General features: G+C 46.9%; 1 protein-coding gene across 7 annotated transcripts in view; it reads right to left on the bottom strand.

Annotated features, from left to right (window-relative positions):
• The window catches only part of LOC144126021 (sodium/potassium/calcium exchanger Nckx30C-like), a 200159-nt gene that overhangs the window by 97974 nt on the left and 78717 nt on the right, over nt 1-23468 (bottom strand). For 5 of the 7 annotated variants that reach the window (XM_077659894.1, XM_077659896.1, XM_077659898.1 and 2 more), the window contains exons 2-3: nt 10602-10948; nt 8503-9180 (exon numbers count right to left, since the gene is read on the bottom strand). In XM_077659894.1, the coding sequence (XP_077516020.1) occupies nt 8503-9180; nt 10602-10787 (864 nt within the window). In that variant the 5' untranslated portion in view covers nt 10788-10948. The remainder of the gene's footprint in view (nt 1-8502; nt 9181-10601; nt 10949-23468) is intronic. The other 2 variants (XM_077659897.1, XM_077659900.1) reach the window with 1 other exon arrangement.

The raw sequence follows: 23468 nt of genomic DNA, 5'->3' as shown, positions 1-23468 counted from the left end.
TCCCCTAACAACTCTACGTAAACCTGCGAAGCAGCAGCGCAAGCTTAGCATTTATTCCTCGTTTTGCAGACGGCCAGTGACGCCGTGATTAAGGCAACGTGCAACAAAGCCGACTAAACGATTTATAAAAGAGGAGTATAGCTACATATGTGCACATATCCAACATTCTCGGGCAAAAACTTTGAAAATTGGAAAATTGTAAGATAGTGTTATGTAAATATTGAAGGTAATAGTCCATTCTTCTGATATGTAGCAGAATCTTTCTTTTAAAGTGTTTCCTTCGATCGCATCGGCTGCCACAGAAAACCAATGTGAAACATTTTTGACGATAGCAAAAAACGTTAATTGAAAAAACAAATGCAAGACTGCCGTCAGGTGGCCTGGGGATGTAATAATTGTTTTACTGAAATCTTACATTATATGAAAAAATTCCATTCATAAATGCTTTCCCGCTCAAAAATGCTTTTGCCCAGAACTGTTGGATACATCCACGGATTGCCCATAAAATTGTTGTTGTTGTTAACCTCTGTTGGAGAGGTACAGTACTCACGGATTGAAATAGGACATTCGGAGCGCTAGCCTTGCAGTGCCACGCAGGCATGTGGTAAACCACAGGCCGGCTGATTGGCTACTGGAAGGAACAATTCTGCTTTGTAGATGTTCTCCCTCTCACGCCATACCACAATGCACCACCTTGGTTCCATGAGCGTCTACGGGCGGCGCTCCATGAAGCGACGGCCACGCGCTCCGAATGTCCTATTTCAATCCGTGAGTACTGTACATACCCTTACAATTCTACAAGACTAACTTCTTTTTTTTTTTCGTCTAGTACTTCCTCTTCTTCATGTTACTTCTCCATGCTCACTCGAGTTATACGGATTCTCTACTGTTCTCATACCGCAACGTCCATTTACGCAATCCATACACTTTATACGTCGCCTTGCATGCATAGTATTTTTTAGAGTCGTCTATTGTCTATACAGCTATCCAGATAAATTCTGCGATGGGGAATGGGTGAAAATCCTGGCATGACGTTGTAGAATGCGTTTACATATTTATAAACGCTATTTTCTTTAAATTTGTCTCTCACCTAGACATATGCCAAGAGATAGGCGCAGTGACACGTGTATCAAAAAAGAAAAAGGATCGCAGAAAGGGACCTTTGCATTTGTTGGAACTCTTTAAAGACAAGGTGAACCAAGCTAAGTTACAAGTGCTCCCGCGCCACTGTATAGTGGCTGGTGCCCTCCAATAGATGTAAACGCGTCTGAGTCAAGTAACCCAGTGAGCATGCAAAAAGAAAGAAAAAGCGAAGTCGCTTCCTGCTTTCATCATTGGTGCAAAAAGAAGTTCCGTGTACGCGCATAACACAAGCCAAGCAACGAGGAGTGCGTTCACGTTTTCATCGCATTTGTTTTCCGCTCTCTCTTTTTGTCTTTATACTTCGTCCCCTTTTCTCGTTGGGTTTTCCTTAGTTTTCTGAAAACCCGCGTTTCAGTACAAGAATAAAAACAAAACCCTCGACTGCAGTCTGCAGCGGTGGCGACGTAGTACACAGCACACTGGGGAAGAAAAAGCAAAGCGGGGGGGGGGGGGGGGGGGGGGGGGAGCGTTTCGAGCGGAAGCGCAGAAATTTCCCCTTCCGTCCGCATCTTGCGATTTCATGGATGCTTATACCCGCATCAAACGCGACTGACGTCACTAGCATTTCGCAAGCACCACCAGAAAGATGCTCTCCCCGCCACAGCCCGCCTCCCCTGAGGTTTTACTGCAGCGTAAACAGAGTAAGACTTTGTTTTGCTTCTACTTCCTATTGCCCCTTCGTTCATGCATCGTCCGCTCTATAGTAGACTGCTTGGCTTCTATGCGGAGCTGCGGTTATCGCCGCCGCGCACTCGTCTGATTGTGAATGCGGCGTGCATTGTGCTAACCACTCCATCGCTCCCTAACCCGCGCACCTTTTTCTCCTCTTATTTATTCTTTTTTTTTCGTGTATGATGACACTATCCTTTCCGAACAGCATCTCTGAGCGCCCATCGCGATCCTTTTATTCTCTTTCTTTCTTCTTTTTATCGCTCTGTCTGCGTCTCAGCCTGCATCGAGTAAGCTTTCGGACTGTGTCCAAATCGTCGCAGGCGCCATTGTCCGGCAGGTCGTTAAGGGCGTCCTCATCTGAATCTTCTCCGAGAGGAGGTCGTTTCGGCTCAGTGCGTCTGTGGTTGCACCAGCGCTGTGAAGAGATTGTATATAGGGTGCGGCTTTCGAGATCATAGATCGGCTGTTTTTCTGGGTAAATGTATTCGCACAGATAGCGCTGTTTTCCCTTCCACACTGACTGCTGCTACAATTCTCTCAGTTTCCTCTTTCATATTGTCGCGACAGAGATGAAGATAAACTTGCAGCTTTTAAAACTGCAGGGGTATATTTTCTCATGTACACAGGGCGTACGCACGGCTTGCTCACAGTTTTGAGGTTTGCGCGCTAGAGTCTCGACACTTCTCACGTGCCCCTAAATGCGGTCGGTTGGTACACCGTAAATGAATTAGAGAAGGTCGGCTTGAACGGCTTGGAGAGCTGTGTATCCAGTGACTGTTCTAGTATTATAACGCGAATTCTTCCCTCGCCAACATTTCTTCACATAGCCTGTAGATAATCTATAAACTGCGATTTAAACTTTTATAAAGACTGAGTCTATAGATATACCAAATTTGCCTAACGGCTGTGAACCCGTTGAATTAATGCCTTGTAGAAACCTCATTTACTGCACAGAGTGTTGGTCGTTTGGTGTGCGTTTCGCATGTGATAAACGCTTCGAAGCGAAGTCTTTTTTCAGTCAACGTGATCCGTGTACGTGTTTACCAAGCATTTTGCCACAACCCGAAAGACGCGGGTTCGATCCCGGCCGCGGCGGTCGAATTTCGATAGAGGCGAAATTCTAGAGCCCCGTGTACTGTGCGATGTCAGTGCACGTTAAAGAACCCCAGGTGGTCGAAATTTCCGGACCCCTTCACTACGGCGTCTCTCATAGCTTGAGTCGCTTTGGGACGTTAAACCCCCATAAACCAAACCAAACCATCCTGCGATAAATATCCGCTTTCTGTACTTTAGGCCGAAATTAGACGAGTTCGATTACTTACAGCTGGAATTAGTACTGTATGACAGCGCGTTTCAGGCAGTTATATTTCATTTTTACCGTTCAGAGAGCCGATTTATCTATCTTGTTGATAACTGCAACACTGAAGCCGTTATCAATGGACAAAGCACGAACGACAAAACATGGTTTGAAAAATAACTAAATTCGGGATCACATTGTGACTTGGTTTATGAGCTCTCTGCCTACATCATTCAAAAATCTGGTCGGAGTCTGGCTGCCGCCTGTAACCTTTATTTTCAACATCATGTGTGACGTTAGGGATGTACCCAAAAAGCTTAATCATTGGCTTGACAAAAGAGTGCACCCACTTTATACAGGAGGAAGCGGAAGTAACAGACTAATGAACTGTTTGGCGAGTTGATGCATCTTGTTGGGGGATGGCGGCGTATCGACGACGGCACAAGAAGGATAAAAACACATACAAATATAGGTTTTAGGAACGTGTCGTGAAATAGCAGCATTCTACTCTGGCTATCACGTGCCGACCGTACTAGGACGTCATGACGAATCGTTCCATTAAGTTGCCTCACTCGAAGCGATGGATGAGTTTAATGCCATCGTAGCGGCGTTGTGAGAATCTTAATCATTCGGTTAGTATGTTTTCCGGACTGGGTCTCACAATGGAGTGGTCGCTTTTGCGTGAAAAAAAAAAGTAGTCCATTAGACACGTCTCTTTTCCACCGTTTGCTTCGAATACACGTCCGACAACGATTTGTAGAGACGTTGGACAAAGCTGACAACTACCAACGTGATAAAGGTTTATTGCTGCCCGATAACCATACTTGAACTCAGTATTGTAAGCACTTTTATTGCACATACGCGGACGTGGAACGCTTCATTCTTGGGGGCCAACACTTTTAGAAGCGCTAAAAAGTATTGCAAAGAAAACACACGCGAAAAAAAGAATATGAAGCGATGTGAGTGGAAGGGTGCTCACTGACTGAGTTTACCTGTAGCATTCCAAAATTCGTCATAAATATTCTGTATCATAAATACCATGGGTCTTTCCGGTCGTTAACCGCAATAAAAAGAACAAAAGTCATCCGCCCAACAGTCAGTCCCTCGCAGCGGCGTCCGTATCTTAGCAACAAAACATTGGGCGGTGTTGGACTTACTTTTGAAAGAACCCGCATGGAAAGCATTTACAAGTTTTTTCTGGCGAGACCAACCCGTAATGACGGCAAACAAATATAGTTAAATTTTTTTGCATCCTCTATTCCCTGTAGTGCCTTCTCGATAATGCAATTAACAAAACACTCCGAAATGAGAACTGCAATAGGTCGCTCGAAAAACTTAACTCCGCTGAACTTCCAAGAAGTTCCACAAATTCTTACTTATCTTTCATTTCGAAGCTAAGCAAGAGTGAAAAAAAGTATTATTTTTTTGTTCACACTTAAATTTGATGATTGTTGCTGATGTATGATGAGAACAAAAGGCTATATCTGTGTTGTGTACAACACAGAATAGACCTCTAAGATCTACATAGTACTAATAATCCATGCAATGGAGAAAGAGTTGCCGCTCACCGCTAAAAAAATATTAGGGCTCTTTGCCTATTATTAAAAGTACTTTGAACGTAACATGCAAGACTTTCAGCATTCACATATCCAACCACGCATATAACAACCAGCCGCTGCACTTTTGTGAAGCGTCTAAAGAAATGCAACCAGCGACGACCTTGTAATGAGCTCGCTAAAGTTGAACGCTTATAAGTCAACAATCACCCACACACGCTGAAGACGAAATGGTAGCGTTGTTTCAACACTTATTTTCCACAGTGCGCAGTCAACTGACAATGTGAACATCCCATGCAGTGCCGCAGGCCTGTGCTCCCTACAGTGCTGTGCGCTGTGATCTTCCCTCACTACGTGAGCTCTCCTAACATCTTGCTGCGTCGCTGTGGATAATCTTCCAGAATTCCTTGCACGTGTCATCATCGTACTCGAGTATTCCAGAGATTATCAAAGCCTGGTTGTTATTATTCGTCATTTAGCATACGCGAACCCGTGTTATTTGCGAGCTACTCCATTTGGCTACCCATATTCTAATTAAGCTTACGCAAATCAACTGCAGCTCTGAAAGCACAAAAAAAATTGCCCCTGAACGAAGGCAACCACAGCTGTTTGAACGTGCTTTACAAACCAAATGCGTACATAAGAACAAGATGTGGAAATAAACGAGAGCAGAGTGAGGCCGGCTTCGCTCCTGCGATGCCTTCCGCGTGAAACAAACAGACAAGCAAACGAACGAACGGACAGACAGACAAACAAGGAAGCGGTCACAACAGTATAGAGTTCCCGTAAGAAAGACGAAGGCAACCAGTCAGAGGAAGCAACAGCAACAACGGAAAGAGAAGCACCATGCTAACAAGAGTCACTGGATTGTTTCGGAGCATCAATGGTGAGGGCTTAACCGCCATATTGGCTCCAAGTATTACCGTCGGCCGCGGCCATTTTGGTTCCAAGACAATAGTGATATAGTTCTTTGGGTGTAACCTTTCGTCGTTTTCGGGTTGGGGTGTAGCATTTCGCCGCCTCGGATGGCATGCGGACTGCTGCCAAGTTAGCCTTGCCACCGCACTCGACGCTGTAACGAATACGCCTTTGACACATTGTTCTTAAGTTGAAGGCAGGCCAATATTACAGCTTGTAGGATCAAGGCAGCAAGTGCACTGCCACGGTCTCAATAAAATTCGAAGCACAGGTCTAATGCGTCACAGATGACAAGACGCTGGTCACTTTCAAGACAGTAGACGCTTTTGTGAGCACGCAGCGAGTGTGCGTTGGCGAAGGCGAACTTTAGAACAACGGCAACAGATGGCGCCGCGGGCGCCTGTCGTGGCGTAGCTGGTCATGCACCTGCGAGGGCGTGTCCGAACGCAAACGCCACGCCACCACGTGTGCGCAGCATCGGCAGCGATACTCTGGCAACCATATCCAGTGACTCTACTCCATGCTTTGAGTACAGGGAGTGAAGAGTGACAGGCGAGAAGAATAGAGACAAACAGGAGAGCACGCACGTACACTGATGATGCAACAACAGCTGTGCTCGGCCCTTGGCGAAACGCCCGGCCTGCGGTCACCGGTGGGAGTGACGCACAAGTAAGTGCTGCGAACCCCCCCCCCCCCCCCCCCCCCCCTCTCTCTCTCTCTCTCTCTCTCTCTCTCTCTCTCTCTCTCTCTCTCTCTCTCTATTTCTTTCTTTCTATCTCTCTCTCGCTCTTCCTTTCTTTCTTTCTTTCTTTTGCTCTATCCGATAAAGCATACCACTCAATAAATGTTTAGTATTGAAATGGGGAGATAGAGGAATAAATTTGCTCTGGTGGGCTGCGTTAGTATGTCTGTTGGGATTAAGCAGTCCCTTGTTTAGGGCTGTTGAGGAGAAAATCTTAGGCAGTGATGTTCAAGATAGGAGATTGTTTGCGGGTCTGCGCAGAATTCGGACAGCTCGAATTTTTTTCGCTGGCACTAGCACTGCACTGTGATTTCTGCACTCGCAGCCTTTAGTTCTCTGCCGTTAGCTTTGATTGAAATCTAAGAAGTGAATTCGCGAGGAATGAAGGAGCTCTGTTGACTGCTTGTGCGTACTGTCCTTTCCGGTTAACAAACAGGAACCAATGGCGTGGCTATTTATCTTTTTATCTGCCCTCAGTCAGTATGTATGTGTACTGACATCCGAACCAGGCGCGTAGGTGTCGCCCACTGCACGAATGCTCCAGCGTTTCGCTAAGGACCGAGCAGCGTTGCAACGGTGGTAAGACCTGCGGCGCAGAGCGCCGGCCTTGTGTGCACAAGAGGCCATAGAGAAAGGGGCGGTAAGGTTAGGGGAGCTGGCTGGCTGCGTGAAAGATGCAAATAAAATGCGCCAGTTGCCATTTCATGACATGTCCACCTAGGTTTATGATGCACAGACGATGTCATGTGCAAGCAGGCATCGTTCCGAGTGCCCATGCAAGGAAGTTAGGCTCTGAGAGGACCAGAAACGCATACATCGCAGTAGAAGTTCATTTAGATCGGCATGATTATCTTTTAGTCAGGTGATAAGGATCAGAAAATTGCATGTCGTTTTTAAACACAGGCGGAAAAAAAGGGCGCTCTGGGAACACAAGGGAATGACACTGTACGACTATTTTTCTTCTCTATGTTTATTTCTTCTGTACATTTTTCTTTTGTAAAAAAAAATCACAACGGGGCTATGCTAATCAATGCCACGTATATCTTCGTTTAATCTCCCTCTCCTCTTTCCCGTTCTTGACGAATTGTTCAATGCAATCCTCGTAGCCAGCTATAGTAAGTCCCATCGAAATTTTAGAGCGCAAGCTTTTTCATCAAGACCTCCCATCTGAATTTGTTGTTAATGTTAGGAATCAGTTCCTAAAGCGTGAATTTTATCACAGTCCCAGCACGGGTCAGAGTGTCTGCCGACTGCATCGTACAAAGTCAGATCCACAATGCTGGCCTCCACTGCGGTTTGGCGAATCCGGTCCCCTCATGGTTTGGCGCCCTACTCCAGCCAAAGCTAGCGAATAGTCGCTATCTGTAAGGCAGGGCACAGGCTGAGCCAGCTTTCGAAGAGCGTAGACGAAGCTTTGCAACGTTAGCTCGGTAGTCAACCTAATCTTATCGCAAGGCTCCTTCATCAACTTAGCATCTCTGGCGATCTGCTTGCACTTGTCTACGCGCAGCCAATTTGTCTTAGGCGTGTTGTTTGAATTTGCTCAGAGCTACTTTCAAAAACTGTCAAAAACAGTGGACCAGGCCTACTGTCTTCTAAATCTGTATAAGCAAAGTGTAGACCGTCACAGGAAGGTTTCCGCTAGTTGATATGCCGCGGTATAGTTTAGCTACACAAGGTTCACGTGACGGAGGTAACTGCGAGCTACGTCTGTTAAGCTTCGTCTCACTGCTCAGAAATGGTTCAACCAAGAACGCAGCGGGGAAGCGAACGTTACGAAGCGTCACGTTAGAGTGCGCCAGGGTCCGTCAAAGCACGAGGAGTGCTCATTTCTAGCCGATGCTGAAGTACCGAGCCCCGGTTCCGGTTAGCGCTTCCTCACCGCACATTGTAGGGCAGCAAAGGGAGCGGTCGAAACTGGGGCACGCGCCCTTCATTTGCCATCAGCTCGAGCCAGACTCGGGAGCCAAAGGTTGCGCGGTTCCCGGCCCTCTGCAGCAGCGGTGGACCACCGAACGCGTGCGCTCCTCCCCTTCGACATTCTCGCACTGCCGAGACGAGTACAGGAGTAGCAGAGCGAATGTTCAGCGATCCACCGCCGCCGCGGCGAAGAGGTTGCGGGGGCGCGGGAAGAGGAGCGGGAGGCGGCTACGGAGGGCCACGAGGGGACTCACATGCGGCATGAGGTGATCCGTGCTGCCCACACGCGTCACCTTGTTGCGATTGAGGAGCTTCTTGAGCATCTTCTCCAGCCGTTCGTTGAACTTCATGAAGGTCACGTAGGAGGCGTAGCAGAGGAGCAGCACCAGGGCCTCCCACCAGTAGATGATGCTGTCCTTGAAGAAGTGCATCAGTATGATGAGGATCACCGAGTAGAAGGTGACGTCGCGGAAGAGCGGCCACCAGGTGAGCTGCAGCACCGACTTTGAGAAGATGGCGCACATGGAGATGACGAAGAGGATGTTGAACACGGCCGAGCCCACGATGGTGCCGATGCCCACGTCGTCGAACGAGATGAACACCCCGATGACGCTGGTGAAGAGCTCGGGCGCCGAGCCGCCGGCCGCCATGAAGGTGGCGCCGGCCACGTCCTCGGAGATGTCCAGCTTCACGGTGATGACGTCCAGGGCGGGAATGAAGAACTCGTCGCACACAATGGCCAGTGCCACGAACATGTACACCATGCCCATCACGTGCAGGATGACGGCGCCCCGCTTGAGCTGATCGTCGCTAAAAAGGTCCTCGGGAAACTGAGCCCGCTTGGCCGTCTCGTTGCCGTTGTGCTCGGTGCCGTTGGCGGCAGGGGTGTCGGTGCTCAGCAGGGAACGGGAACGCCATGCCGGCGGTTCGAGCTGCGGAGGAAAAACGAGATACAAAGCCAGACTTGAAACTCGTTGTCTGTTAGTTTTCTCTTCAGAAAAATTGTCATCTTTGGAGCCAAGTTGTATGCCTCAAAAAGATGATGTATTACGTGCGACGAAGAAGCTAAATGTAATAAAAATGCAGGTGGTGAGACCCTATATATAGCCAGGACTGCATCATTAAACGGCGCCACTCCATCGATCGCATATGATTAAAATGAAATTTGAACTCAACAGTAGTAGGGTGGAAAGTTGGGCGAGTTGTATTTGTTTCATGGTGAAAGGCGGCACGAAAAGAACAAGGACCAAAGGAAAGCGCTCGTGTCGTGTCTTGCCTCTTCATTTGGTTCTTGTTCTTTTCGCGCCACCTTTCACCATGAACTCAATATTCGAACGCTGAAGACACTTCACCCCTTCGGCGATAGTTCAAGACAAAACAAGAGTTCTAAATAGTCACAAGCAGTCATAAGCGGCGGCTGGATTTTGAGATACGATTTCTGTGCATTTATATTTACTAATTTCTGTGTGCTTAGACGTTTTCCTGACGCGTTTCACATTGACTGTGGGTAGTTTTCAGGGCTTTTCGCGTAAGAAAAGCCTGTTGTTACTTGGTTCCCTGTGTGCCGTACCTTCTTTTCTCCTTACTGAAGTACAATGCAAATGCTTCTTGCCACACGGTACGCAATGAGCTAAAGTTGCCGACTACCCGCGCGACTACCCGATGACAAGCTCACGATTAACGGTCCAACTTCCTTCCCTCCTACGTCTTTCTCCTAAAAGGGTGATACATGTCTGTTCCTCTTCAGAAAAGACGGTCTGGCTTCTCCGGTACGCTATGGGGAAGGAAACGACCAACCATCACCTTGGTTTCATTGACTGTTGGCTTCTTTCATATGCATATTGTGATGAGTCCCTGATTTGCATGCCCTTGTCTAGTTGTCAGCCGTTCTAGTTTCATATAGCCAAATGAAACGGACGTACTTGCTCTCAGAGGAGACCGGTCGCTCGCCGCTGTGCGTGCTGACTCCATTAAGGGGACGAACACCCGTCGAGTACGCTATTTTTGGCCTTGTTCGCCGATTACTACAAGCATTTCCGTTGTCTATAACTTCCGATGACGTGAGCTTTACGGTCTGGATTTTTGAGAGCCTCTTTCGGAAACCGCTATCGGACACTGAGAATAGTGAATTGAAGAATCGAGAGCCAGTAATTCCGGCCATTTTGAGAATCGACAGTCGGGAATACCGGACACGTTCGAACCCTCGTGGAATTTCTTGAGGAAAGGGGAGTCTCGTTAATCTGACAGCCGAGAATCGGAAACCAAGACGCGCTCATATACTAGGGGATTTTTTTAGAGAATGGGGAATCGCGGACACTCGTAGTGGGTGATTGAAACCCGAAGGGCCACTCACGCCGTCGCTGCGGTGTAGGAGGGGTTCGGCCTTGCAGCCGGCCGAGGGCGGAGCGTGGAAGTAGCTGAGGCAGCCGAAGACCAGCATGGCGGAGAGGAAGACCAGGCGCGGGTCCCGCCAGCGCCTGCGCAGTCTGCCGCGGAGCCCCGCAGCCAGGGTGGAAGTGCAGTGGACATGGCCCCCCATGGCCGCTGCGGCCGGCGCAGCCAGCGGGGCTGCTGCACGGCCGGTCAGGCGGCGGGGGCACTCCGGCTGCTGCTGCTGCGGGACCGGGGGCGCTGGGCGACCCTCGAGGGGACGGGTCCGGGGCCTCTGGGCGGCGTCCTGGCCGTCGACCGGGGCCGCATCTGCACCACGCCAGGCAAGAAAGGCGACAGCCTTGATGAAAACACATGTAGCCACTTATGAAATTTCAAATGCCAGCAACGCTGCCACACGCTGGCCACGACGCTGCCACAATGTCTCGTCGCTCATCATCTGTATTTCTACAGGTTTTGCTGCTGCCACTCCTGGGACAGCTGTTGTCGCTGCCCGCAGTACAGCTAGCTGATACCCGTGACGAAGAACCGTGCGTGCGCAAATTCCGTGGCCTGGATGAACCGCCAATCTGCTGCGACTTATCTTCGAGTCTGCTGCTCCGACCGCCGCCGTTTCTGGACACGTTCACTTTGCTCGTCGGGCAACGTGGGACGATGCTACCTACTCCGCCCCTTGAAAAGCGCGCACGCTTGGACGACGCTCTGGGCCACGACGCTGCCACAATGTCTCGTCGCTCATCATCTGTATTTCTACAGGTTAGTTATCTCCAAACTCGGTGTTACCGATGCAATGATGTTTGCCTTTTGGCAGTGTCGTGGCCGCCCAGCCCTTTCAAGCGTGCTTGCTCTGCTATTGTTTGTGTTCTGCGCTTGTTGCTTCTCAGTGGGGACGTAGAAGTAAACCCAGGGCCCATGACAAAGGCGCAGGAAGAGAAATTAGACACCGTGGCAGAAACCGTATTACGACTTGAAGCGAGCAACGCCACTCTTATTGAAGCGGTAACAAAAGTGCTAAACATTCATGCGACACTGAAAACAGACCTTGAAAATCTAACCAAACGTGTTCAAGAACTTGAAACAAAACTTGAATTGGCTTCATCTGTTAGTACTTCTGCAAATCACGAAAGTGGGTGATCTAACATCGTCAATAAAATTGATGACTTAGAAAACCGGTCGCGCCGTTCAAATGTTCTGTTTTATGGTATCGCCGATAGTGACTCGTCTGAAAGTTGGGAGACGTCAGAGCAACTTGTCAACGACTTCTGCCTCGATAAGCTTGGAGTCACTGTTACTTCCGTTGCTAGGGCGCATCGTGTGGGCCGTTTCTCGACCGAGAAGGCACGGCCAATTATAGCGAAGTTTATCAACGATAAAGAAATTGAAGCCATTCTAAGTAACGGCCGCAAGCTAAAGGAAACAAACTTTAGCATCGGACGTGATTATTCGCTTGCTGTCCGTAACAAACGTCGACAGCTGCTGCAGTTCTCGAAAACGATTAAAAAAGATGGTGACCGCGTGCGTTTGGCTTTCGATAAATAGCATATCAATAAGGACACGTATCTGTGGGATGTCGCCAGTGGCCGAGCGGTGCCAGTTAGTCTTTCCACGACCGACTGACCGGTTCCAACGGCCACCTCATCTTTTCCAGCGTCTTCATGCTCGTTGAACACTCGTCTTAAATCAGAGAATAGCAGTAGTTTCCTTTTCACTAATATCCGAAGTGTACTTTCTAAATCTGTTGCCCTTTCTTCCCTCGTCGATTCAACGTGCGCTTCACTTCTGATATTAACTGAAACTTGGTTGGACGATACTATTCCGGATGCTAACATTCTTCTCAGTGAATCCGAATTTTGCTTTTTTCGTTGTGATAGAAAAAATAGAAAAGGGGGTGGCGTCCTTATTGCTACAAAGAAACAAATATCTGCTGTCCCGATCACTGTCACTACTTTTCTTGAATGTGTTTGGATACGATGCAAAATTGGTATTGCTGATGTTGTTATTGCTGCCTTCTACCGACCGCCAGATATGACTGCCACATTTTCAGGTGAATTTCATAGAATATTGAGTGACTTATACGTGCGTTTTCCTAACTCCATTTTCCTTGTATTTGGTGATTTTAACTTCCCAAACATTGATTGGCCTAATCTTACGGTTAACCCCAGTGACCAGGAAGCCCACATGTTCCTTCATACTTGCTTAGATTTTTCGCTTGTTCAACTTATCACTGATCCTACCCGCCGCTCCGCCACAACGGCAAATATTCTTGATCTCGTCCTAACAAATAACCCTGAGGTTTGTTTCGATATCTTGCATTTACAAGGCCTATCCGATCATGAAATCATCACCGGGTACATCACTCGTCCATTTGGTAGAAAGAAAACATCCACTAAGCGAATTCATTGCTACAACCGCGCTAATTTCGATGGGATTAACTCTGCACTGCAATCATTTTCGGAGGACTTCCTAGCTCACTGTTCATCTCGCTCTGTCGAAACAAATTGGAGATCACTTAAAGACACATTAACTAATCTTGTTGACAAGTTTGTGCCGGTCATCACCATCAGATATCATAAAAATGCACCATGGTTCACAAATCGCCTTCGTCGTCTTAATAATAAGAAAAAACGCTTGTACCGCCAAGCAGTCAAAACAGGTCTTCCATCATCATGGACAAAGTACAGGCATTGCGATCATGAATATCAGTCACTGCTTAATACAACTCGTCATCATTTCTTCAGTCACGACCTGTCCACCATGTTAACCAATAACTGTCATAGATTTTGGCGCGTCATCAATCCGAGTTCCCACCCCGAAATCGTACTAACTAATCCTGACGGTGATCCTGTAACTGAAACTGAGTGTGCACAGCTTCTTAACGACGCATTCGTCTCAGTGTTCACCCATGAAGATACCACTTCCTCGCCCATGTTACAGTCATCTTCCGTCACTTCCATGCCAGAAATTATCATTAACGAATCAGGAATTCTAGCCCTTTTGAATAACCTCAAAGTTACTACTAGCTCTGATCACCTTGGATTTAATAACAAAATACTAAAGAATGCCTCTCTAAACCTCTATCAAATATTGACATCACTTTTTTCACAATCATTATCATCTGGTACAATTCCTGACGACTGGCGTACAGCGAAAGTAATACCCATTTTCAAATCCGGAGACCGCACCATTCCACTTAACTATCGCCCTATCTCATTAACCAGCAACATCTGTAAACTCCTGGAACACATAATTCATACTCAAGTAATTAATTATCTAGAGGAGCACGATATCATTTTCAAATACCAGCACGGTTTTCGCAGGGGTTATTCATGCGACACACAACTCACTGGATTTACTAACGACATATTTTCCGCAGTAGACGCTGGCTTACAGGTTGACGCAGTATTTTTAGACTATTCTAAAGCTTTTGATCGCGTTCCCCATCACAGGCTCCTAACCAAATTGACAAACTTAAATCTCCATCCCAGCGTTATTTCATGGATAAAACAATTCCTCGATAACAGAAAACAATTCACCTCTGTCAACGGCTTTAACTCGTCTTCTGTCCTCGTAACATCTGGAGTCCCCCAGGGAAGTGTACTTGGCCCTCTGCTCTTTTTAATTTTTATTAACGATCTACCCAAGTGTGTATCGTCTCAAATTAGGTTATTCGCGGATTATTGTGTAATATATCGTAATATTACTAATGAAACCGACCGCCAATCACTTCAAACTGATCTTGACGCTGTAACGGCTTGGTGTTCTTCCTGGCTAATGTCTCTAAATGCATCTAAAACAAAGTTAATGTCGTTTACTAACCGTTCCACTCGAATTGCTACAACATACTTCCTCAATAACGATAAAGTTGAACTTACAACAACTTACAAGTACCTAGGAGTTCACTTTCAGTCTGACCTAACTTGGCATTACCATATTAACACAATCTTAGCATCAGCAAATCGCGCACTCGGCCTTCTTAGGCGTAATCTCAAACACGCGCCTTCACACTTAAAAAAACTTGCTTACATCACGCTAATCCGCCCGAAAGTTGAGTATGCGTCTGCCATATGGGACCCTCATCAAGCTTACATCATAAACAACCTTGAATCCCTGCAAAACCGTGCTGTTCGCTTCATCTTTTCAGATTATTCACGCTTCACCAGTGTCACAGCATTAAAACAACGTGCCGAGTTGGAACCGCTATCATGTCGACGCCATTTCGCTCGCCTAACCTTGCTTCACAAACTGTATCACCATCCCACCCTCCACGACGACTTCTTTTTGCCACACCCTGCAGTCTTTCCTCGCCGCGACCACGTTAACAAAATAAAACGCGTCACATGCCGTTCATTGCTCTACTCGAAATCATTCATTCCTCGCACTATAATAGATTGGAATAACTTGCCATCACACATAGCTACTGAGGTTAACCCACAATCGTTTCAGCATTCGTTAAAACAAACCATGGACTAACAGATTTGGTATTTTTGTTGTATTATGTGCATTTACTGAGTATTTTCTTCTGCGTTGTTTGTTGTTGTTATTTGTGTACATTACTAGTTTTAATTAATTATTACGTGTATTTTGTTTCTAATGCCTGTGCCATATTTTTATGCTTGTATCGCCCCCCCTATGTAATACCCTCGCACGAGGGCCCTTAGGGGTATTGTAAATAAAATAAAAAAATAAAGCATACAATTTCTGACTACAGTGAAAGGTACGCAAATATTTGTCACGTTAGGTCATGATATGTTATGTAAAGTTATGTTATGTCAAGTTCTGTTATGGTATGTTATTTTATACTAGGTTATGCTATGTTAAGCTATGCTACGCTATCCTGTGTGGGGTTTAACGTCCCGAAGCTGTTGTGCAATGTTAGGTTAAGTTATGAGGCTATGAGGGACACCATAGTGGATGACACGGTTAATTTTGAACATCGGGGGATCTTCAACGCATAATACCACTGCACAGCACTTGCGTACCTAGCAATTTCCAGTCGCAAAGATTGGGTGGAGCGTCGTTTAATATGGCGGTCAATAATAGATGGCGAGCAACTTGTACGTCGGGGTAGTGGTTCTTTTCTGCGAATTCGCTGCTTTCTAGCCTATAGAAAGCTCCTGACGTTCCGTGTTTTCTGTCCGTGTCACTTATTTTTTGGGTTTATGAGCGCTTCTTTTTTCATGCAGGTAGAGATAACTCATCAAACAATAGTTGATCGGGTCCCACAGGAAAGCGCTATACTTGTTACATTCGGAGACGCCGTGGTACCAAGAGCAATGCATTCTGAGGCAGAGATTTCTCAATGCATGCAGCCTCAAGCATCTCTGCAGGAGGAATTAAAAACAGAACCAACAGAAGCAAGATTCTTGTGTCGTTTCCGAGCAAAGAAAGAAGAATAGTGTAAAGGGATAAAGCGTGTCACCTGCAGTGCTTCACAGAGGTGCACCGTATAGAATACGCGAGTGTCTCCAACATCGTTCTTGATGATAAACGACGGAAATGTGGCGATTCTATCGGCTTGCATCCGCTTATATGCATTGCTCTTTCTTTCTTTCATCGCTTTTCTTACGCTCCTAAAGACGAGCGGTCGGTCCTTGCAAGGCTACACCGACGGGCTATTGTCATATCCCTACGTCTATTATGTTTTTTTTAATATTAGGTTATATATACTGTGTGTGCGTGCGCTCGGAGGGATTTTGGTTATCCCGTTCGGTGTTATTTTCTAGCGAGTCTCTGGATGTGATTTTTTTTATTTTTTTTTCTTCCGCCCTTGCTCCTGGCGCGCATTCATCGGGGTACTACGACTCAGTCGAACCGCAAAAGCAGTCTATGGGACGGTCGCCAGGAGAGCTCGTATTTCACGGGTTTGCACAATGTCCAACGCTCGCCATCAGAGGAGGCCACCGCCGCTCCCGAGGCCAACACCAAAGGAGGCCGCTTCTCTTCTTTTCACCCCTTCCCTCACTTCTCAGGGCGACCCCCCCCTGACTCCACGCTATCTGCGCTGTCCACTCTCGGCGTGTTTCCGACGGCCAAAACGGAGAGATACTTGATCCTCTTGTCGGGGCTGCAGCTGCATCCAGTTCCTCAAGCAAACTGGCCATTCACTTTCTTCTTGATGCGGCTGTTGTGCCTTAGCGGCGTCCCATTATTTCTTGTCCTTCGTGCAGACTGCGGCTCAGGTTCCCGCTCAAGAAGAGGCCCTCCGTGTTGGCAGAAAGGGGGACCAAAAACCTCACAAGCACGATGGCGATGTCATAACGGCAACCGTTTCCCCGAATGTCAAGTTTCTGATCAGAGTGGACGAGAAAGGAGGGAAGAGCAAAAAGTGGTGTAATCAAACGACGCTGGTGCATGTAGCGTCTGCAGACACGTAATTAATTTGTGTTAAAAGGCGTTGTCTCGCAAAGGCTTTGGTTCTCTACTGTAGCAAGACGAGCGTTGGGTCCAGTGAAGAGTGATAATAGGTCATAAGCAAACACCCCATGTCTTGCAAGTTTACAGCGCCCTTGACCACTGCATAAGCATTGCGTCATACAGTTCTTTTTTTTCGTTCTCATCGAGATAAGTTCTTGTTTATCGTGCGCTTTCAAAACCGCCCGTCGTTTCGCAGTTCTGAGCTGGTGTCAGCTAATCTGGAACTCGCGTTCTCAAAACCGGCAAGCCGTAACGTTGCGCCGTGAACCTCACACGGGTTCCCTGTCATCACCTCGCAACACTCCCAATAATTAGGCCGCGTACTACATTCGCCAAAGTCATTGAAGCCCATCGCGCATGTCTTCCATCGGAGTTCACCCCCGCGTCAAGACCGTGCTCACCCTTATGGAGTCTTCATGAACCTCGGGTTCAACCCTATATTCATGGCATGACGAAGAAAGCTGGTGTATCACTGCCCGCTCTCAAACAACTGACATTATATCACCTGCATTCTTACCACAGTCACCGCATACATGTTTACAGAGATGGATCAGTTTACTCGATCAGTTCTGCGGGGTCGGTGGTGATACCGGCCAGATCCATCTTCATGAAAGTGAAGACCACCTATCCAACATCTTCAACTGGTGCGGAACTCGCAGCCTTACGGGCTGCGGTAGAGTTCATCAGTCAAGAACCCCCTCATGACTGGACAATTTTCACCGACTCTAAAGCAGCCCTTCAAGCCCTGCAAGCTGCGCTACGCTGCGGGTCGCAGGAACAATTTCTTGCTGAGATCCGTCTACTGTACCACGGCACCATATCCAAAGGTCATGACATCATTTTTCAATGGCTGCCAGGACACTGTGGTATTAACGGTAATCACCAGGCCGATGCGGCTGCGCGTTCCGCTCACAACGACGGACTTCCAGTGAGGATCCCAATATCAGGACCTGACGCTGCATGTGGGCTTCGCCCTTTGGCGCTGGAGCTCCCACTTTCAGCGTGGAACACGGGAGAGTTTTGCAACCTCCGCCTCAAGGCACTGGACCCTGGACTGCGCCTTCGTCTTCCACGTTACTTAGCACGTCGCGAAGCAACAATGTTATGCCGTTTATGGATCGGTGTTGCTTTTACCAACCAATATATTTTCCGGATGGGGATGGCCGACAGCCCTGCCTGTGAAAGCTGTGGTTGTGAGGAGACCATCGCTCATCTTCTCTGTGAGTGCCCCGCATTTGCGAGTGCAAGACATACACTGTGTTGTGCCCTGGACCGCCTCGATCCTCGCCCATTAACAGAGCAAAAGATCCTCGGTCCGTGGCCACAGGAGTCGAATGCCCTCACGGCATACAAGGCACTCTTTGCCTACTTGAGAGCGACTGGATTGAGTGACAAATTGTGACAGCGTTGTGCATGTGTGTGTTATGCCTTTTTCCCCTTCTCTCCTCCTCCTTTTAGTTCCTAATTCCTTTTCCCCAGTGCAGGGTAGCCAACCGGAACCCCTTTCTGGTTAACATCCCTGCCTTTCCTTCCTCCTCTTTATCTATCTATGTATGTGCACTGGCCAAGCACAGCTAGCGAGTGGCACGCTGCTGTTTGTGAGGCACGCACGCGGCTTCCTGACTTGGCTGTCCGTAATCTCTCACAACCACGACTCAGCAACTCTGCGCAGGATCGTGTTACGCAGCAGGGCTGCCGAGATATCGGTTTGTATCGTCGACATATATTCCATAAGCAGCAATGAAAATAGCCACGGCAGTTAGTTTTATTGGACCAGAGCGGCGAGAGGAGGGAAGAGGTTAAGATAGCTAGCCAATCAAGGGTCATATTCCCAAACCTACGCCCTTGTAAGAAAGACATTTGATTGAACGTCAACGGTGCTGTTGTGTTCATTGATGTCGCAGCTAGTTGGGTGTCAGTTTACAGCCAGTCAGTGATGAACGGTTCTGTCACGCGAACAGCTATGAGATCTTGGCGCCTGGTCGGTTAATGCGACCACTAAGTCCACCTCGTTGCAAGTTTTTTTTTTTGTGAAGCAGAGTGCAGTATGACGAAGTAGTAATGCAAACTCCAGATTACTAGTTAAAGAGGTGGGTGAGTTTCCTAGGTGGTCCACATATTTTAGTTCCTCGTCAGTCGTTCCGATGATCACATTGACCGAAAGACGATGAAAATAATCTCTGCTTCATTGACCTCTCGTCCAATTGGCCTTACAATACGCAGTAATTCTGCAAAGCGCTGCACTATTAAGAGTGTTTCAGATTGGGCTCTTTGGTATTTATCATTTAATGCATTGTTGTGCTTTCAAAAACTAAATAAAACCGGAAAACCACTGCAGAACAGGAAAGTGCATCCATGTCCTGTGATGTTTTTCCACTTTTGTGTCAAGTTTTTCGAAAGCACGGCAAACAAATACAATGCTGCAGCATTGCAGCACAATGTGCGAATGTAAGGGCTCCGTGTTTATGCTCTTGCACTCATGACAGCGAAAATTATGCGCTGCGCTGAAAGGGTTCAGAACACGCGCCCATCAATAAACGACCGCGGAAACGTCAGAACAGAACACAGGCTGATATGTGCTGTTGGCCGCAGCAGTTCATGCAGCGCCAGCACCTTAAACTCCAAAGTAGTAGTTAAAACTATACAGCTCATTTAGAAAAATAAACGTTCGGAGATAATGCCAGATAACAAATCTTTCCCGTTCGTTTGTAACGATCAGTTAGAGCCCTGCGACTTCATGCGAAGTTTTATCGACGTGTAGAGTACACAAAAAGAAAAAGAAAAGTTTACGCTGAATACATCACCATCAGCTCTTTGCGCCTTAGTTATCATTCGTTATTATTACAAGGGCAGTGAATTCTCCTAGCTGAAAAGTTTGCGCAAATTACTGTGTTTCTGACAACCTCCCTTTATTAGTTGTATAAGGAACTGGCAAATAGGTTTTGTGCTCAGAAATAAAGGCGCATAAAAGGACGAGCTATGGCTGCTCGAGACGTTTAAGGCAATTTTTGGAGAACGATGCTCACGGTAAATGTTAAATAAGGCGTACTGCGGAAAATACGACTGAATTAAGGCGTCATTTCTTTCTGCAATAAAGGAGCGAAGGGGCATTGCGCTTGTACCAATTATATACCTCCTATGTTGCTGGCTTACAAAGTAAGCCGTTCTCTAACCTGCATTCTAAATTAATAGAAACAAGGCTTTGTGCAGAATGAATTATATTTCATGCGTGGACTTATCTACATCAGGCCTTCAATTATGAACATAAGAAATCGGAGAGTAAAATATTTTAAAAGCCTGAAGTACAGGCGTTCGAAGGATGCTGGCTCAGGTTTTGTTATCGATGCTCAGAATTCTCCCCTATAGGATGATTAACTCCGCTCTCACTTAATCAATCAAATGCGCAGTACTCTAGACAGCTGTCAGCTCGTTTGTCCAGTAAGAGGCGATCGATCAGCCTATTGCACTTACCCGCAAATTAACCAACTCATCAATCTTGACTAATAAGTTATGAACTTTGCTTAGCATACCTGTAAGCCATCATTACAGCAGCGGGGTATATAACAGAAAAAAAAATACAGTGCTTTTGAAGAAAGGAAATGACGCAGTCACCGTCTCACTTCTCAGTGGAGACCTCCAATGCGCCGTGAGGGAAGGAAAGAATGTGCGAGTGAAACATGAAAGAGAGAAAAAGGTGCCGCAGTGGAGGGCACCGAAATAATTTCGCCCACCTGAGGATATTTAATGTGCACTGACATCAGACAGCACACGAGCGCCTTTTGCGTTTTCTCTCCACCAAATAAAAAGTGTCGAAATGCGCAATTGTATTAGGAGGACGATACAAAGGAAGTTAATGAGTGCTGGGTAGACACCTGAACTGTACCATGAAGGAAGAAGATGAGTGAGTGTAGCATTTAGGAGAAAAAGATATGCTACAAGTTAAGACTTCCAAATGTCCCTACTTCTAGGCTATGTTACTCGTTGTTTTACAATCTTAATTTCAATTTTGCTAAACAAACACCAGCCTTGTATTTTTTAATTTTGCTCTGTACATACTGCCGTGTATTTTGTTTCTTCCTCCTTAATTAAGCTGTGCCTCACCAGTGCTCCCACCTGCGGTAGGTTACTCCTGAAGACTAACCACCGGAAGCGAGATACGAGGCATCATTTTTAAAGTAAAAATGAGAGTAATAATAACGAGTCGACGCGGCCTTTACTGCCAGGACTGTCGCTTCCATGTCACTGTATAGTTTCATACTTTCTTCGTGCCTTGTTTTGCAAGCTCTCTTTGCTCTGATCCCTTTCTACCCATCTCTCTTCCTTTTCCCTCTTATTTCGTTTACCAGCAGCTTCCTTGCTCGGCGCATGTCATGCGGGACAAAACCCTTTCTCCTTATATGCCGAGCCCGACGCGGGCAACGCACGAAACCATAACGAATGGGTAAACACAGCGGGCGTGAACCAAATTTTCCTTAAACATACAACATTCATACAACCACCATTCGACGGTGCTTTTTTCACTCACTTGTTTTTTCGGTTTTTTTTCTGTTTCTTTCCTATCGTATACATTTCAATGAACAGTCCATTTTGTTTCACTTGCAAGGATTCGCTTTTTTTTCGCTACTGATGTTTTTTTTCCCACAGCGCACATATCCCCACACGCGGTAGGATCAACGCGTGACGTGGACCGCGAAGTGGTGTCCTCTCAATTTTTGTTTCAGTATTTTGGCCTGGCAGTTGAAATAAGGAACATAAAAAACAATCAGGCAACGCCTAAAGTGTCAAAAAACAGGACAAGAAGAGACGCTGGCGGCGCCCAAGCAACTGGACCAGGCAAACAAAGTTTTGAGACAAAAGCAGAAAAAACAGAATGGGGCGCCACCCCGGTGCATTAGTTCCCGTTTTCCCGGGCACCCGCCAGTTTAGCTCAGTGCAACTGCCACTTAGGTCGGGGAGTAAAATATTCATGTTAACTTAGTTTTTATTGATTGCCTTTTGGCATGTGCCTGGAACGAAAGCGGAAAAGTTAGGCGCCGTATTTTGCGGATTGCACGCTAGGGACTATGCACGTTTAAATGTTAAAATCTTACGTTGTCTGGACTGCACAGCATTTTCATTTCTTAAAAATTACGCTGTAATGTATAATTTTTATGTTCGCGTTGCACATTTCGTCCGTGGGGCTATGTACCAGATGCGGTCTGTCTAATCAAATATTTTGTTTTAGCCAGAACAGAGCCCCGCGGATTATATATAGCGGGTGCGGACTACGGTCCTAAAACTAGAATAAGCAAACAATGGAGCTATTGTCTGTTTCAGGGAGCACAAGGATACGGTAGGATACATAGGAGGTTATAAAATACAACCGTATTTTTTTTGCCATGTCGGTTGCCGGAGACGCGTGTTTAGGCGCTGTCAAAACACCTCACTTGGTATCCTCTGTTTTGATTCAGCGCCATGGTGACGCTAGACGATTTTTTTCCTTCAAAAGAGCCAACAGACAGCACATGAGCGAATCCGGGTCCGGGATGAAGTACACGCAGGTACTGCTTTTAAATAGGGCAAGGAGCTTCGACACATGCCTTGAAAAGCATACAAGTAATGTTTTTCCAACTTATTGATGTCTTCTTTTTTTGTGCCACTTTTCCTAACTGCTCTGCTCAGTAAATTGAGCAAGGTGAAGTAGTTCTTATTTATGCGATAAATTTAGACAGTCGTGCAATTTTCTTTTTTCTTCTTGTCGTCTGATGTCAAGCACTCTCACCCCCAATATTTCAAACAGAGCGGATAAAAAACGAATCGTAAAGACTAAGAAAGCAAGCGTGCCAGTTGCTGTTTCAGTCTTTCAAAAAAGTGAAGCCAGTTGCAAAGTTTTGCCAGACGATATTTTCGCAAGCGGAAATTAAGAAATGTGAAGCATAAGCGAGATCCGACTGCTAAGCTAACGTTCCAAAAATTCGCTTCTGGAAACACCCGCGTTGCATTTTAAGTTTCATCTTCGTTCAACCATAGTTTTGCTCAGCCCTTCACTATTCTGTTCACCCTTGTTAACTGTGAGTAATCACCAGGGTCTTAGTCGAGACGTGAGCTGCTGCGGGCGTCTATATACCAGTCTATTTCAGCTCGTTCGGCCTTTTGGCCTCCGGCCCAGGGACCCAACTTTGCACAGCGCGATCTGCGGTCGCATGTTGTTCGCCCGTATTATGACTGCCGGGGATATCGTTCCTTTCCGCGTGCTTGAACATCGGTGCTAATCTCGGTAAGGGCGTCCCTGCCGGCAGCAGAGCGTGAAGTGTTTCGCTTGAAACAGCGTGACTTCACGTCCAGCGGTGCGGCGGCCAATAGCGGAACAGCGTTTGGTAGCTTTACAGCCGCGCTCCTCCGATTTACTTTTTCCCCGCTACCACGTCCTTTCCCT

This window comes from Amblyomma americanum, chromosome 3 (genome assembly GCF_052857255.1).
Source record: "Amblyomma americanum isolate KBUSLIRL-KWMA chromosome 3, ASM5285725v1, whole genome shotgun sequence".
In the NCBI taxonomy this organism is placed as follows: Eukaryota; Metazoa; Arthropoda; class Arachnida; order Ixodida; family Ixodidae; genus Amblyomma; species Amblyomma americanum.
This window is presented reverse-complemented; position numbering and strand designations above follow the sequence as displayed.